Here is a 19,233-nt window from a genome sequence, read left to right on the forward strand (position 1 = left end):
GGACGGAACACGTCACGTAGGTAAAAAAGAATTACCTGTTGCCGCGCACGTATATCATGGCATTCAGGACACTACTGCCACCCAAAACCTTTCCGCGTGGCCAATTGCACCTGTCTCCTACCATTGCAAGGCAATAAGCCGATGTCATTGATGGCATGGTTTGATATTTCCAATCTAATTTCGTTAATAGATTGTAGGTCATTAGAAGTGGCATATCCGAAATTATATTCTCATTATCTCCGGCCTCTAGCAATAATACGCTCCAATTGGACACCTCGGATAACCTTGAAGGAACCACCGCTCCAGTACTTCCACCTCCCACAACGATGAAGTCGTATATCGGATTTAACTAAAGGAATTATTAGCAAAAATAATTTATATTTCATTCATATCTAGAGAAAAGGATGATCAGATAAGTCGAAATAATAGTTTACCTCGCGAACATTTCTCAAGGAAGATTCAGGATACATCTCGTTATATTTTGATGAGGATGTTCTGATTACCATAAATGGAATCAAGCCGACAGTTATAGCTGATGTTAAAATTAAAGCAATTAAATTTTCTATCATTTCTTGATTTGTTTGATCTTTTAATCACAGTATCCTCTTATTCTATTGATATTTCTTGAATGTTTATCTAGGCATTATTACTGTATACTCCATTGTATACTTTACTATCCAAGTTTTGTATCTTCATAATTAGACACACTTTTCTCTGTTTAGTGTTTATGTTGTAACAAAGAATGTGTTTGAGATTTGTGATTACTGCTGGTATGATGAATAGTGAGAGTAAATTGTAATTGCATTTTCATGTGCTGTATATTAGCTGATGATATTGGCACTGTTAAAAGGAATTTATTATTAATCGTATCAACGAATTTTTATCTAATGACTAAATTATGACTGAATAATCTTATGACTGAATAAATTATCTAATGACTCTCTATTCTTTAACCATCTTTTATTTTATATTTTTATTTCTATTTTTTATTTTATACGTGAAGGAATTGTGGAAGAATATTAATTTAAGATCATCATTAACGTTATGCGGATTTGACGAATGAAAACAGTTAATTCATTGTTAATTGTCGAAAAGAATTTGGATTGGATCGATTGCTAAATAATTCGAGAAAGAGTTCGGAGTAACGTATATGACTTTTAGAGCATACAGATTAAAAGCGATTACTTTTATTGATGTCACCAAAAAAGAATCTATTTTCGAGCATTTTCAGCTTTAAGTTAACGATAATATCGGTAAATAAGCTAGCGATCAATATCATAATAACTACTTGTGATTATAATCGTTCTTAGACGATTTGATATATATTGTGGATTAATTTTTTAATTACATCTAGATTATTATTCTTTGTTCATTGTTCTTCTTCATTTTTTCTCATCTTTGTTCTTTGTTATTCTTCATTCATTGTAGATAGCATTAGTAAAGTTTGTTATATTTCTGTTTAAATACTACCAAAAATATATTATTCAAATTCGGTGTTGTTTCTAATATGTTTAGGTAGTTCTCTCAAAAAATGTCATTGTTATCTTCGCTTTATGCTGAGGACTTTTTTGTTAGAAGACTTGCCCGAATTGTTTTAATATAAAACATCGAAATATTTAGTCATTGTGAAATATTACGGCGTACTTTTTATTTTCCAATGTTATCTAGTTATTTACGCTATTACAGTTTTTTTAGTCGATGATATTCACTTTATCTTAATCGTTCTAAGAACAATTAGTAACGCAGATCATAATAAAGCACCATAATAGACATATTAACAAACTGTTAGTCGTTATTATTTCTAAGTAGATGATAGTAGTTGATAAAAGTATCGTAAATACTTCAATTTCTTTGCAAAGAAAATAATATCGGTTTTTCATAAAAATATCAACAGTTACACTTTCATTATATTTCTTACCGATAATAAAATATCGTATTTTTAAATTACCGTATTTGCTACTTTGAAAATTCTTTGGCATAAAAAAAGCTACCGATAATTACAGATTACGATTACTGGTATCATTCTATTCTAACAAATTATTGTTATAACCCACAAATGGCTTTTTCATTATTTTTTAAACGATTAATCATTTATGTTGTGTATTACGTGAAATATAATTTATATTGTGTATTAATTTACTTATCGATTGTGCGTTCTATAGTATTCTTTTTCGTGTATTTTCTACGAGGTAAACATTATCTTGTAATAATCGCGTAAATAGAACTACATATTTTCAAAGCGTTCTCGCTATTTCCAAACACTTTATGCATTCAATGCATTTTCGTTATTTCCACACTAAACATTGTTATTAAATTCAATAATAAAGCTTGAAAAAAAAAGAAGAAGAGAAGGATGAAAAAGACATTTCGTTTGAGTTATACTTGACTTGAAATTTCAGTGCCGTCTTTTGGTATTCTACTTTTTCTTCTAACGTAGAAAGAAACTACGTTGTTTCGATCGTTTCCAACTGGTTTTGTATTGGTCTTGTTTGATTTTTACGTAAAATAGTTGTATGTTATTGCTTCTTTCGTATTGTTATTTTACATGTAAAAACAAAAATGTATTTTTGTTTATTGAGACACGTGCCACATTTTAATTAAAAAAGAAACGAAGGCTGTCATATATCTCTTATATAAATACTTTCTTTCTTTCTCGTTGTGATATAGAATTAACATTTCTCACAGAATTTCATCGTTCGTGCTTAACAAATTGTAATATATTTCTTCGTTTCGTTATATATACTTTTTATATAAAAACATTTGGAAATCGTTATAAACGACAACAGAAAAAGAGGTAAAATAATATTTTTTCATTTTATTTATATATTCCGTTATGTTTCGTAATACATATTAATTTTATGCATGTAGGAAATATTATGGAAAGAACGTGAGTGAAGTAAGAACGTATTTTATCCGTAGATTTTATCGGTGAGTTTGTTGAAAATGGTAGAACGGCTTCAAGAAAGTTATCCATAAAAGATAACAGTAGAAATTTCATCGAATATTAAAGTTGACGCATCGTTTATCTTGAGTATGTTTTGAATCAATATTCCATCGATATAAAACGTTGAGAAAGGGTAGTATTTTGGTTGAAACAATAATACTGGTGTATATTACAAGAATATGTTTTTACAATTGATACGAATTGCTTTGAAATTATCGCAATAATTTGTTTTTAAATTTCATAATAGAAAAAAGTTCGAAGAACATACGCAATATGTTAATTAATTAATTAATATTATAAATTAAATTAATAATTATTAATTAATAACTTAAATGAATGAATATGTAAATATATAAAATCATATAATTATTAATATATAAATTAATTATTATTTTTAATTACTATAAATCTATTTTTATTCTAATTATTATTATGTAGACTTCATTTTTTTCGTCTTCTTCAGAAAGATCTCTCAAAGATATGTAAATGATTTATGAGTTTCATCAGAAATTTGTAATATATGACAGTATAATCGTGCAATTACGAAAAGTCATATATTAAAGGAGATTAGTCTTAAAAAAATTCCTTTAGAGTTTATAAGGCGTCTCATTTAAACTTGTTAAAAACTTACCTTATCTTTTTTTCTCAGTTCTCGTAGTAACGTACAAAGGAATAAAGTTATAACTCGAAATATTGCCTTTTCTTCCTTTTTATTTGTACAAAGTGATTTTTTTCCTTATAGGACACAGTGAAAACATAAAAATAGTTATTACAATTAAAAAATTTTTGTTTTATCTTTTCTTACTATTCTCTCTTATAATATATGAATGTATTCGAATGTAAAAAAATCATAGATACCTGTTACGCTTTTTAATTGCTTGAAATAGTAGTATGCTGCTAATATTTACATTATTTTTACATAGATAATGTAATAATTAGTAGATGTTACATATAGAAAGTTTATTTTGTAGATAGTGAAGTAAAATTTTATGGAAAGATTTTTATTCTAATCATAAGCATTTTAACATCGCACATTTCGTTCAGAAATTCTCGACAATTGATCGCCCCTTCTTTCTCATAGTATTAACCTTTTTTTTGCTCATTGTTGTCATTCTCTCATTCCAAGTTTTCTATGAAATATAGTTTTTTTCTTTATATTATATAATTTCGTATACTTATTAGCTCATAATTCTATTGAATGTATATATCGGATATAGATCTTCATTAAATACGTAATAGTATTAAAATTTATTAATCAGTTAGTAGTACATTATTACAAACAGAAAAAAAGTCGATTAATAGGATCTCAATCGATCAATTTTGCCGACAAATGACATCAATGTGTTATCAGGAGTCATCAAACCATTCTTAATATCATGCGATCTTTCAATCCCATACGTATTTTTATCTATATTTTTTAAATCTTAATTGATTTTAGAATTATTTTTTTGTTATTTCAAGGAATTTGTTTATAATTATTTGTTGTTTCACGCGAGAGTACTTATTGTTTTAAACTAACTTTTAAACGATTAATAGTAATTACTTCGAAAAGATCGTTCCTTTTATTTTTTTGTTTGAACCAATTAAAAATGGATCCCCGTAATAATTATAATGGTTAACAAATTTAATAACCAAGAAAAGACAAGGATTCTTTCAGGACTTTTTCTGTTCATTGTCGCATTATCATTACTGAACACGATTACCCTTGAGATTAATAACTCACTATGATGGCAAGAGTATATGGTGCTTTTCTATAACTCGTGTTCCGATTAGATTGCAAGGACGAAAGAATTACTGATGAGAAAACCGTGCCAAGTTAACTTTTGCCGTATCTTTTTTCCAATTAGCCGAAAGTTCGGAAGAGATAAGTTATAGAGATACGATTAACGACTCCATCAGTCCATAGGATGAAGAAATTGAGAAGAAGCAACTTTTATTAAACGAGCTCTGATATTACTTACCTGTTAAGTTATACGACTTGCAGATCAATGTAACATTTTATTGTCAAGTTAACTTCCACAACTCGTAATGACTACATCGAGAAGTAACAGTAAGACATCCTTCTGTTTGCTAAATGATTCTCTTATGATATATCGGTAATAGCGATGTAGAACACTATTGCAAATATTGGCAATCAAATGTTAAATTGCGAATCCGATACAATGATTATAAAGAAAGAAATATTATAATGATAATTTAGAATAACTGAGGTTCGGACTTATTCCGTAATTATTTCGATAATTAATTTAGTACGTTTTATAATAGATTAGAAATCGTGATGATCAGTTTCACAGACCTCATGAGACCTCGGCTTGAAACCTATTTATGAGTAGAACGCGATGGACAGTTTGATTTCTTTCGATATGACATATATCGTCATTGGAGAACGCTCTAAAAGATATACGTTTTGATTGGAATTAGCAAATGAATGTGTAAATATTGATCGATGAATAGATTATTATTAAAGATATCGATAATTGAGAAGGTTAGAGTGCAGATGAATGTGTTAATAGATACACGTGTAATATGAGTATTTCTTGCGCTGTGAATCGTATATCTTTACTTTAAAGCAATTATGAAATCAAAATGTGGTTATAAATTAAGAAGGAAAAGAAGTAAGGGTGTTGAAATTTTATGACCACGTAATAGAAAAATTATACGTTCTCTTCTCTTAAAGAGATGAAAAAAGAAAGAGATTAAGGATTCTATGCAAATTTAGATGATGTGATTGTAAAGAAAAATGGTATATATCGCTAAAATATAAATATGATTAATAATATGACTGAAAATATAAAAAGAAATTATCGAAAAATGATTTACTATTAACTCGTGTTTAGAAAAAAAATGATGGTCAAAAAAATCGAAATCGATAAGATAAACAGAGAAATGTCTTTTTTCGTTGCTTTATTTTTCCTCCGAGCGTAAAAAAGAACTATTCTGATTCGATCGAATCCAATTAATTTTGCATTAATCTTGTTTGGTTTTAGATTGCAAAATACTTGTCGGTTATTTTCTCTTTTGCATAGTTTTATTGCATGTAGAAACAAAGATGCATTTCTCTTTATCGAGATAGGTGCTGCATTTTAATAGGCATCGGGAAAAAAGGAATGTTGTCGAATATCTCTTATATAAACTTTCTTTTTCTTCTACGTTCCGACATAGAATTGATATTCCTCATGCAAAACTGCATCGGTCGTGTTTAATCAGTTTATATATATATTCTTACTCAACTGAATTTCTTTGAGTGCGATAATATTGATAAGATTTATACCTATTATCGGACATAATGAAATTTACCAATGAAATTAAAAAATGTTATTTTATTTCTTTTTTCTTGTTTATAATTGTTTAAAATAGTTATTATACAAAACAAAACGAAGATATATATATATATATATATATATATATATATATATCTTCATTTCGGTTCATTTCGCGAGCGTGTATCTTTATATTTTTTATTTTATTTATTATTATATATTTTTATATATCTTTATGTATCGAAGTTTCATATATATATATATATATATATATATATATATATATATATATCTTCGTTTCGTTTTGTATAATAACTATTTTAAACAATTATAAACAAGAAAAAAGAAATAAAATTGTATTATAACGATTTGAAACGATTATAAACAAAAAAAAAAGAGATAAAATAATATTTTTTAATTTCATTTGTTAATTTTATTATGTTCCGTAATAGATATTAATCTTATCAATATTATCGTATCCAAAGAAATTCAGTTGAGTAAGAATATATTTGATCTGCAGACTTTATCGATAGGTTTCAGCTGGAGAAAGTAGTCCAGTTCCAAGAAAGTTATCCGTTCGAGATCACATTGTTAAAATAATCTGATAGAATATTGTCGTGTCCTTGATCTTAAGAGAAGGACATTGCTAAGATATGTAAATGGCCATGATATTAAAATACTTTTATTCGAAATTTGCTTTATTTTTTTTTTTAGTTTTTGCAATAAGGTACAACGAAATAAAGTTGCAACAAACAAAAAATACTTCATTTTCTTTTTTTTTTTATTCGTACAAACTGATTTTCTTCCTAATGTGACATATTAAAAATATAAAAGTAGTGTTTAATTTTCGTAAATAACGTTGTATAAGATTTTTTCTTACTATTATCTCTTATAACGTGTAAATAAGTTAGTATATCAAAAAATTGCAGATATCTGTTGCGTTTTTTAATTGCTTGACATAGTAGTATTCTGTTAATCCTTACATTATTTCTACATAGATACTGCAATAATTACTCATGGGAAGTTTATTTTGTAGATAGTATAAATAAAAGATTTTTATTCTTATCAGTAATGCTTTAAAAATTGTCTATTTTGCTGAAAAACCATGGCATCTATTCTCTCGCTTAGTGACAATCGTTTTTCGTTCATTTTCAGTCATTCTCTCATTCGAAATTTTCTATAACACGTCTGTTTTTATTTTTTTTTTATTTGTTTTTTTTTTTATATAAAATTCCATCGATATTACTATATCTCATAGTTCTATTTAACGTAGGTAATGTTCTCTTTAAGCTAAGTGCTTGCACTTACGTGTACCGATACGAGCTCACAAAGATTCATGCAATCTTTTCCGGCGATTCATTTCTTTCGACATCTTACTTATTGTTAATCCTAATATTTGAAGTTTAGTTAAATTGTTTAATCTTATAATTGTATGTTTAATCTTATAATAGAGATTGATAATAAATATTTTGTCATTTGAAGGATTCATGACATCTAATATTGACAGTATTGACATATTGCGGAATCTTTGAATATTCTATGTTCACATAAATGGCAGATTTGCTCAGATAGATAAGAAATTATAGGAAACTTTAGTTCTAAGGTTATTCAAAATTGCGTAGAAAATTTTATTTCACAAAATTTATTTAGACAATTGTGAGGTATTAATTTATTGTGAGGTATTAATTTAGTGATAGATCTTAAGAATATCAAAATTCAAAATATTGCAACTGTATTTTTCAAATAGATTGAAAAATTATACATTTTAATGAAGAAGTTAAAAAGAAAAATAGTTAAGAGGAACGTTATCTAAATATGAATGATATGACTGTAAAGTGAGTAAAAAAATATGATGATAAGACTATAAACTGGTTAGATATATATTATGGAGCACAGCCGACATGTATATTGAAAAGATGGGACAAAAAGATTTAGGAAAGTATTGATCTTGAAAGCCCAAATATAGTGACGTTATAGAACGAATTCACGGATGAGATAAACTTAGTCGACTGATTAATTGCATTGTATCGGATAAAAATTCGTTCAAAAAGATAGTATCGTTACATATTGTTTAGCCTAATATTGAGTTTAAAAATGATTTTTTAAAAGATAAGATTACCTATTATATAATGAACAGTCACCAAAATTTTTAAAACAAAAGTTGATTCTTGTTTGTATCAAAAACGAAAACAATCTAAAAAGAGAGGATGTCCCATCTCATATTTTATAGATGAAAAATTACAAAGAAAAAAAAAAAGAGAGAGAAAGTGAGAGAGAAGAGGACCAACTACAGTTTTCCGTTGTAAAATCCCAAGATGTAATGAATGTTAATTCTAAATGGAAAACACGCAAACAAATTCAGTTGTAGAGTTTTTAAAGATGAAATAAGAAAGAATCAATCTGTAACAATGATCGCAAATTGCGCTTCTTACATTTCATTATTTTCGATATTGGTAAATATCAACACATCACAGAAAAATATGTATCGTCATTAATAATATAAGTAAGAAAATTTGCTTACGATAACTAAATAATATAACTAGTTTTTTGATTAAACACATATTATCTGTATAGAATATCATCTTTACAACAGAAAAACAAATAGGAAACATAAATCTTTAAAGCTTTCTACCTACTTTTACTAATCATTTTACACAAAGAAATAATAAAAATATATATTTTACTTTCATTCGATAAACTATCTAAAATGTTTAATATTCATTGAAAGAAACTCAGATAGTCTCATTACTTCTCTTTCGTCTGGACATCCAATCCCTTTTTATAAGATCCGAACCCTTTTCACCTATCATTACCACAGCTGCATTGATATTGCCATTTGTTATCGTTGGCATGATCGATGCATCGATCACTCGAAGCCCTTCTACTCCATATACTCTTAAAGAAGGATCTACGACCGCCATTGGATCGGATCGTGGACCCATTTTCGCAGTACAGCTCATGTGATAAATCGTCATCGTATATTGACGAATTACACATTCCCAATACTCGTCCGTGAACATAGGAAGATGTTTACAATTTGGCAATGGCTTACTGTGAAATCTTGCTCCTAATCTTTTCAAACTACTTGTTTCAGCAAATGCAATTGCTGCTTTAACTCCTTCTCGCAATACTCTCACGTCATCAGGATTCGTCAAATAATTGTGATACATCAACGGATGATCCAACGGGTTTTTCGACTTTAATTTTACATAACCACGAGATTTAGGTCTGAGCATCATTGGTAAAACGCTGAAACCATCACGATTAATGATATCTCCAAATATTTCATTGTAAAATTCGGTGGTTATGCCATGGGCGATTACTGCTTGTTTTCCACCGGAATTAATCGAGGTAGAAGTAATCATAAATTCTATATCTGGCCAATCATCGCTTTGGTTGGCATATTTCGTGGATAAAAAGCCTACTACTTCGAGACCAATGCTCGAAGTTAGAGGACCATTTTCGGTAATTGCATATCTCAATGCTGTGTTTACGTTCATCAACCGAGTGAACACCAAGCTGATCTCGTGGTCAATGAGAAAGATTAGACCACCAACGGCTATATGATCTTGAAGATTCTGTCCTACACCAGGTGAATCTTGGATCACTGGAATACCGAGATTTTCCAGATGATTCCTAGCACCGATTCCAGATAGCATCAATAATTGAGGAGTATTTATGGCACCTGCCGAAAGTATAACTTCTTTCTTCGCAAATACGGTCTCAACACGACCATTCCTAATGAATTCTACGCCGTAGGCTTTTTTGGTACTTGGATCTATGAGAACACGCGTAACATGGCTCCATAATGATAAGTGAAAATTTTTTCGAAATTGAATGGGTCGTATAAATGCTTTGGCTGCGCTGCATCTTGTAGCTCTGCGCATTGTATATTGAAAAAATGCAAAGCCCGTTTGTTGTTCGCCATTTACATCCACGATATCATAACCCATTTCTTCTGCAGCTTGAAGAAAAGCTGGACCCAGAGGCGTATTATAGGGACAGTCTTGAACGGTCAAATAACCACCTGTAAAAGGTATTTTTACGTGAATTTGAACAAATATTTGAATTTCACTAGCAATGTCTTGTTACCTTAAAATATGAATCACTGGATTTCTTCAAATTTCATGAACGGTCAATATCGTAACTTACCCGTGTTATGGTATTTCACGTTTCGCGCCAAATATGGATTTCTTTGATCCTGTGACTTTTTGAAGTATGGGAGCACATCTTCGTATTTCCAGCCAGGATTACCAAAGCTTTCCCATTGATCGAAGTCTCGCCTATTTCCACGAATGTATAGCATGGTATTAAGTACGCTTGAACCTCCTAATACCTAAAATCAATCGGATAAGATAATAAGTTTAATATAACATAATATATATATAATAGTATAATATATAATATAACGTAAATAATAATATAATAATATAATAATATAATAATATAATATGACGTAAATAGTTTTTACGAGAATAAGTCGAAATATTGTAATGGTCTGTGATTGCATCGATATATATATTGTATTTTATTAACGTAGTTTTTGTCTATCATAAACGTCCCGCTTTATTGATCTTCTTCACTTAATAAATCAATTAATAATAAATTTATTTAAATTTAATTATTTATTATAAATAGGAGTTATCAGTATTAAAAAATTATACTTATGTATTTGTTCAGGTATTCTCAATTATTCATTGTTTTTTTTTTCTTTTGTTAAATTTCGTAAACTTGTTATATCAGTAACAACCATCCGTTTATTTTCCTTCAAAAACGATCTTATATAGGAATAAGTTCATAATATTTACCTCGTCGGTTTACTTTCTCTCCGACCCGATTATGTCTTACGTATACTTGACACTCTTTACATTTCAACTCCTGGCTAACCTGACATTCTAGCAGTCTTCATTATGAAATAATTGTCATTGTTGTCGATCTCCTTAACTATCTTACGTCACAGGTAAATCAAAGAAGTTACCTTTCCTCGAGTCCAACAACTACGATGATCATTCATCGCTTGGCAAGCACTATCTTGTGGTTGAGCTCTATACTTCCAATCCAATTTGCTTTTGTGTAAATAGAGAGATAAAATCGGTACATCCGTAATCTCGGTTTCCTGACCACCGGCTTCTAAAAGTAGTACACTCCATTTTGGATTTTCTGTTAGCCTATTAACAACAACGCTACCAGCTGAACCGCCACCGATCACTATGAAATCATATTCCTTTAATAAATTTTTCGTGACTTGAGGTTGATTTTCGGGATCCATTAGATGATAATTGAAGTAAGTTAAAGCAGATATTAGAATCGGTATGATACTTAATTTTCCGATACCGAGCGCAATCGCATTCGTTTGTATCGCGGCTGTTGCCGTTGCCACAAGGTTCGTCATCATTGATCTTGACTTTTAATTAGCTAGTTCTTGTTTTTCTTCTGTGATCAAAGAGAAACTCTTCATATACAGTAATATCGATCAGTCAAGGACGTTCAGTGAAACCATATACAACTTTTAATAGTTCTCCTTCTGATTTATAAGTTTGAATAATCAAGCTTGAGTAATCAAACAAGATTGTTACATAAATCACTGTACTCTCATATTAGATTTTTTTATACTCTCATATTAAAAGTTATCTTCATCTTTGATAATCTTCAATGATTTTTTCAGGATTATATATTTCTCAAGTATTAGAGAAACATTTCGCTATTATATTCATTGACGACATCTTCATTGATTTCTTTTTTTTCATAATAACAATATTCTTTGTAAGATATTGTAACTAACTTGCGGTAAGATGATAAGATAAAATCTGGAACATTGAAATTCAACAAATTATAAATGTATTATAGTTTAGATTATATTTTTCTAAGTGAAATATTACTTTTGTTTGTTTCTTAAGTTTATATTTAACGTAGTCCAAAACGTCCTTTTTCCGTAATTCTGTCTTTTTTTTTTTTTTTTTTAAATTCTTCATTCTTTTTTCAATATATTTAATTTTGTATCACGCATAAACAAATATGGGTATCGTGATGCTTTAATGGTAACATAATTAGTTAAGTAGTGTAGTTATTTAATTATGATAACATGAAGCATGCATTATTGTGACATATTTAATTAAATAAATAAAATATAAATATATTTCACTTCATTTTTCTTCAACAGGGAAATCTGTAATATTTACTTTTAACATTTAACGTTAAATTCTGCTGCCATACTTATTGAGTTTATTTGGCATTTATCTATTCTATAAATTTACGTCCGGATTTATTTAAAAATAATTGTTCATTAATTCTAATAACAGTTTCTATTTTCAATAAATTTTTCTCACATTTTTGAAACAGATGCCTAGTAAGAATTATTGACTTTTTTTTTACTTTTCTTATGAAAACTAATGAACTCAAAAATTTTTCTGTATCTCTTTCAGAAAATGCTCGTTTTTTTCTTTTTGAAAAAAAATTCTTTACTTTTTGATCATAAATATGAAAGAATTTAATTTTTCGTTTCGTACATTTCGCGAATATATAAAATTTCTATTAATACTATTTCATTTTTATACGACGTACAAGTTCTGAAATATATTTGATTTATTTTTTAGATTTTATTTGAACTATGCGGATATTTTTTTGAAATACTTTCAAAATTCTATCGAAATAAAAAGTTTATTCTATGAGGGGTCAAAATGATCTATTTCGCTGTATGTATAGTGCATATATAGAGTATATATACAAAAAATAAGAAAAAAAGATGAAAACCATTTTATAATATTAATCATTTATATTCTTCAATGAATATTACAAAATAATTCTGAAAGTCAGATAGATTAAAGTGGAGTAGTTACTAAAGCGAATAACAAATTATTTTGATCCTCGTGATGAATCTTTTGTTAAACATAGGTACATCTTTTTTAAATATATATTCTTAAACTCGACAGATTTACGCGAAAAAATATTGCGAAGTGAAATTACATAGAAATGTAGAATATATCTTATTACTTATTATTTTGATATTGATTACATCATAAACGATTATGAATATCATCAATAAAATATTCTATGAATTTTTTTTTACAGGACTTTTTTTAATATGTTCTCTATGCTTGTTCGTATTCAAATTTATTCTTTACATTACTTGAATGTAATCAGTTACATTATGTGTAATCAGTTTGAAATATCAAAATGTCAGAATACTGTTAGCTAAATATTACTTCATTTTATGTTTTGTTGAAAACGATTGTCATCGGTATCTACTGATATATTGTAAGTTGGTAATTTAAATGCAAGACATTCTTTACTGATATAAAAAATTTCCATACTTTCCATTCCAACTCATTGTTAACTTTTTGTAAAAGCTTAAAAAGCTTTTCTCTCTCTTTTTTTCCCCTTATAAGCGTATTCAAATAAATAATTTTTCTTGTTAAAGTTATGGAATATATTTGTAACGGATTTGGAAACGAATAAACAAAATTACGAAGAAAGAACATAATTTTGAGGACATTTTTCAGACTATATGAATTAAAACGAATATCAATGAAATAAAATTAGGTTTAGAAAGACACATGCATAAATATCGACGAAGTTTTCCGATTTATTGATTTGAATATTTCCATGTCAGATAGAAAATTTTAAACTTAATTTGTAAGTTCACAGTCAGAGCTGATAAACAATATGCAATGTTATTTCGGAACGCCAGAGTATTGCATAATTTCTTTAAGTGAACGTAAGCGGTGACCGATGTAATGTAGTATAATAGATTCGACGATGTGCTTTTACTTTCGAAAAAGAATACTCACCAGTAAAACGTCTGCTTTCTGTTGTAACTATCGCTTAAAAGTTTGAACACAACGCTGCTTTCCCAAAATGTCTTCGTTATTTCGTTATTTCGTTCGGAAAAATAATCACAATTTTCATCATTCATCGATGTAATACTACATTGTTTATCCGTAATTGTAAATCATTTAATTATAAACGTGATATTTATTAGTGAAGTTTCACATATATATATATATATATATAGATTCAAAGACGGATCGGGCAGTTCACTGTGGCAGAGAAAGCGATAGACTGAAAGTTCTCATGTGGCGATGAAACGTATAAACCTTGACTACCACTACCTTAATATGACGAAATGCCGTTTTTAAATTCTTTCGTAGTCGGCCTATCATGAACCTTCTAGTACCTGTTCATTTTTATTTCCTACCCTCCAGTTGCTTATTAGAACTTAGGCTTGCTATGCTAATTATGATATAGATCAAGGTACACAAGTATTCATAAAAATATTTTATTATATATCTTTTCTTTCTTTCTTTCTTTCTTTTTTTTCTATAAAGTTTGAATTTTAACACGTTTGCAATGATTTCATAACGATCCTGGAGTATTCTTTGCTGGTAAAAATCTCACGATAATGACATTTGCTCACTTAAGTGAAAAGAAAGTCTCTATTCTATTTATGGTATTTTATAAGATTTCGTCAATGTTCGTAAATTTAGATTTTAGGTCAAATGAGATATATTTTGTCTTACCATTGTACTGTCAAAACCTTATAGTTTATCGATATTTATAACAAATTTTTTTTTAGAACTTTAGAGTTGTGATTATTATAAGAATCAACGCTTTAGATCTGTTTAGAAATTATGATGTCTAAATAATGTTAATCGATTTTGCAAAGTCGTTATGTATATTATTATACGTTACGTATAATGATAAAAAGGACTGTTAAAAATGGAATAAATTAAAATGTCCGTAATAAATATCATCTTTTATATGTTCATGCAATGTAGGTTAATATAAATCTTATTAGTTTGCTCTATTTATATCTATTTAATCGATTTCCATCATGTCAATATATAGTTTGTTTTTTATATATTTCTTAGGAGTAAATTCACTTTCACAGTTCATTTCGAAATCAATAAATATATGTACTCACATTTGATCTAAGCGATCGTTTCTGTTCTTTGCTCTTAACCTCTTTCATCAGGGATTACAAATTATTATTAGTTATATACTACTTTGCAGGAATATTTGTTAATATGTAAACAATTTAACATAAATACATATTTTACTCGATGGAATACATAGTCAGAAAATTAGCATAGTTCATAATTATAATTTATACTAAAGTAATATAGATATATACTCATTGATTAACATTACTTTGATATTTTTTTTTTTATTAAGTAAGTTATCGTTGAAAATTACGATAAAGTTATGCAATTGTAAAACAAACAATTTATTAGATGAATTTTATTTAACACACACCCATAATACGTTAACTTACAATTGTAAATATCTTTCTTTTTTATCCCCTGTATATATAAATTAATGAAAATATTTTTTATCTCAATAATATATAGTATTCGATGCATACAAGTTTTCATTATAAAGATATCAAAATCAATGTTTATATAAAACCTGTGGAAGCGCCTATGAATGAGCAACCATACATACTCCGATGATATTTTAATGGCTCAATCCATAATCGGCGAAATAATATTTATACAGACAAATACAATATTATTTTTATTTATAATGATTTCATATACGAGAAAGCGATTTGAATATTTTGATCATTGCGATAAAAACGATTTCTTTTTCTCCGTTATAAAAGCAAAAGAAGCTTTCTTTTAAAGAAGCATCGAAGTTTATAAAAACTTGAAGTTTATTTTACGATTGTCAATTACTTTATATCCGAAGCTCATCCTTATCGAGCCAATCTTTTTTTATTAAATCTGCTCTCTTTTCGGCTATTATCATAGTAGATATGTTTGTGTTTCGATTCATAATTTACGTCATTATAAAAACTTCGATAACTCTCAATCTATGCACGCATTATACCTTCAGACCTAAGTCGATGGTTGTTGAATTTTAGTTGTTGCAACTGTATGGTAATGTATTCCTGCTTTATTATTTAAGATACAATCTCAATATTTCGTGAGATCGGACGTAATATTACAATAATTCAATATATTGTAATGATATAAGATTATTCTATTATTTTGGAAAATCTTGGTCTTCACCAACGACATAACAAAATCGAGAGATTTCAGAAGGATCTTTTTGTCTGATTGATCGGCAAAATAATCTGCATAGATAACTTTATTAACAGAATCGGTGCTACGTAATTTAATTTCATCAGGACTCTTTGGTTTCAACAAAGCCGGGTACATAAAGACGACGTCTGTCTCCATAATAACTTTATTTTAAACGTTGAAGATCTTCAAAAGCATTTGATGTTTATATATTTGTTGTCTAAGTACGTGAGTAAAGAAAATCTCGATTTCAATATATTTCGATTGTGGAAGGATTAAGTTAAGAAATGCAAGTAGATCGACATCACCGATCATGCCCAATTCACCGTTTTCTTTCATCGGAAATCATATTTGTTGTTCGCCATTATATATCCACGATATTATATCTCATTTCTTGTGTAACTTGAAGATAAGTTGGACCTAGAGGCGTATTAAATGGAGGATCTTGAACGGTCAAGTAACCTCTTGTAAAAAGCATTTTTTCATAAAATTGAATAGATGTTTCAATACCACTGGTAATGTTATCTTAAAAAATTAATCACTTGAATCCTTCGAATTTCATGAATAATCAACATAACTTACCTGTGCTATGGTACGTGGTATTTTGCGCCAAAAATGGGTTTCTTTGGTCCTGTGACTTTTTAAAGTATGGGAGTACATCGTCGTATCCCCAACCAGGATTACCAAAGCTTTCCCATTAATCGAAATCACGATTAAGTACGCTCGAACCACCTAATATCTAAAATCAATCGAATAAAATAATAATTTAATAATTTAAAGTAGTGTTTACAAGAACTAGTAAAAAGATTTTGGTGACTTGTGATTGCATCTGTTATTAATATATACGTTTCCGATAATACAATTCTACATCAATTTAAGATCTATATTCATTGAAATAGTAGAACCCAGAGGATTTTAGAAATATATGTTTACAAATCGTGCACGGTAGCGATCTAGGATCTCCAACATGAATGTTTTGTCTGATCAAGAACATATGTATAGCAATAAAAATTATAGGCATTAGAAGATTATACATAATAATGCAACTTCATTGAATCCATGTATCTACAATTGTCTATTGATAATTTATTCTTTGTTGATGATATCTATATTCTTTATATGATTATTTATCTCATACGCATGGAAGTATCATTTATGCACATATATGAATGATACTTTATATTAACAACTATCCGTTTATTTTCCTTTAAAAACGATCTTATATACAAAACAGGTTCTAAATATTCCTCGTCAGTAAAGGATTACTTTCTCTGATTTGAATGTGTCTTTTTCTGTATTTCATACTTTTGCTCTTACAACGACTGTAACCTGACATATCAGCCGTATAATTGGAAAGTAATTGTTACTGTTGTTGAACTCTTCAACGATCTTACGTCACAGGTAAATCAAATAGTTCACCTTTCCACGGTGCCAAGAACAACGATTATCTTTCATTGCTTGGCAAGCATTATTTTGCGCTTGAGTTTTATATTTTGCAATCCAATTTACTTTTTTGTAAGCGTCCAGAAAAAACCGGTACGCCCGATATCTCCATTTCGTGACCACCTGCTTCTAAAATCAATATATTCTATTTTGAATTTTCTATTAGCCTGTTAACAATAACGCTACCAGTTGAAATCGCCACCGATCACTATGAAATCATATTCCTTTAATAAATTTTTCATGACTCGAGATTGATTTTCGCGATCCATTAAATTTTGTTGAAATCGGTATCCACTGACATGTTGCAAACTAGTAATTTAAATTCAAGACATTCTTTATTTATATAAAAAATTTCTATGTATTTATTTTCGTAACAAAAATTTCTGTTATATTTATTTTTGTAATTTTTTGTATATGCTTTAAAAAATTTTTCTTTTCTTTTCATTATAAGCACATTCTAATAAATAATTTTTCTTGTTAAAGTTATTAAATATATTTGTAACGAATTTGGAAATGAGCAAACAAAATTACGAAAAATGCATAATTGTAAAGACGTTTTTCAGATTGTTATGAATGAAAACGAGTATCAAATATATAAAATTAGATTTAGAAGGAAATGTGCATAAACATACGATAGACTGAATATTTATATGACGATAGAAAATATAAATGTTGCGTGAACAGTACAACTGTTGTTAAAATCCATCAAGGTCAATCTGTCACAAAGACCTTTAATACACAATTGTTCAAATTCTAACAGAACTCTATGGAAAGACGGCAAAATAAATTCTATAAAAGAAGATCGCATATAATGAATATGGTATTTTTTCAATTAATACGAATGGATGTCAATCTTATAAGTTTGCAGTGTTGAAATCATTAATTAATTTCCAACATTCAGATCAATATAAAATTTTCTTTAACTAATATATTCACTTTAATATTACTTTCGAAATTAATCAGCACATGTATCCACATTCTTGCATATCGATCATTTCTGTTTTTTGTTCTTTATCTATTTTATCAGGAAATATATATTGATATTATTAGTTTTATATTGCGTAAGAACATCTGTTAATATTTAAACAATGAAACATAAATATATATTTACTTAATAAAATGCATAATAAAAAATCAGCATTCGTTAATGATTATAATATATACTGTGCATATATTATACAATGCATATATTATACTAATTCATACACATTATTTTTACGGATTTTTATTAAGTGTGTCGTCGTAAAAAATGACAAAATTATGCATTTAACAAGAAACAGTTTATTATATGAATTTTTTATAATTTTATCATAGCATATCTACAATTTTAAATTGTATCTAGTATTTATTAGTTTATAAACCAATGAAAGTATTTTCTACTTCATTTGTAACATAATAATACTTAATGTCCCAAACTTTTCTACGAAATAGTCAAAACAATGAAACTACTTCATTGAAATTTTGAAAATTTATTTTGAGACATAACATTTATATAATCCTACATAATATAACTTATATTTATACTAAACCCCAATACCAGAAACCTATTTGAATATTTTTAATC

General features: G+C 28.0%; 2 protein-coding genes across 2 annotated transcripts in view; one reads left to right on the plus strand and one right to left on the minus strand.

Moving 5' to 3' along the window:
- LOC122628030 (flotillin-2) overlaps positions 1–19,233 on the plus strand; it is a 99,890-nt gene that overhangs the window by 37,172 nt on the left and 43,485 nt on the right. The gene's annotated exons all lie outside the window — the stretch shown is intronic.
- LOC122628017 (glucose dehydrogenase [FAD, quinone]-like) lies at positions 8,462–14,062 on the minus strand. Its single transcript, XM_043809801.1, has 4 exons — positions 13,992–14,062; positions 11,183–12,011; positions 10,357–10,540; positions 8,462–10,231 (listed from the first exon to the last, which is right to left on the minus strand). The coding sequence occupies exons 2-4, from the start codon at positions 11,597–11,599 to the stop codon at positions 8,937–8,939; spliced, it is 1,896 nt and encodes a 631-aa protein (XP_043665736.1). The 5' UTR covers positions 11,600–12,011; positions 13,992–14,062; the 3' UTR covers positions 8,462–8,936.

This window comes from Vespula pensylvanica, chromosome 3 (assembly GCF_014466175.1).
Source record: "Vespula pensylvanica isolate Volc-1 chromosome 3, ASM1446617v1, whole genome shotgun sequence".
In the NCBI taxonomy this organism is placed as follows: Eukaryota; Metazoa; Arthropoda; class Insecta; order Hymenoptera; family Vespidae; genus Vespula; species Vespula pensylvanica.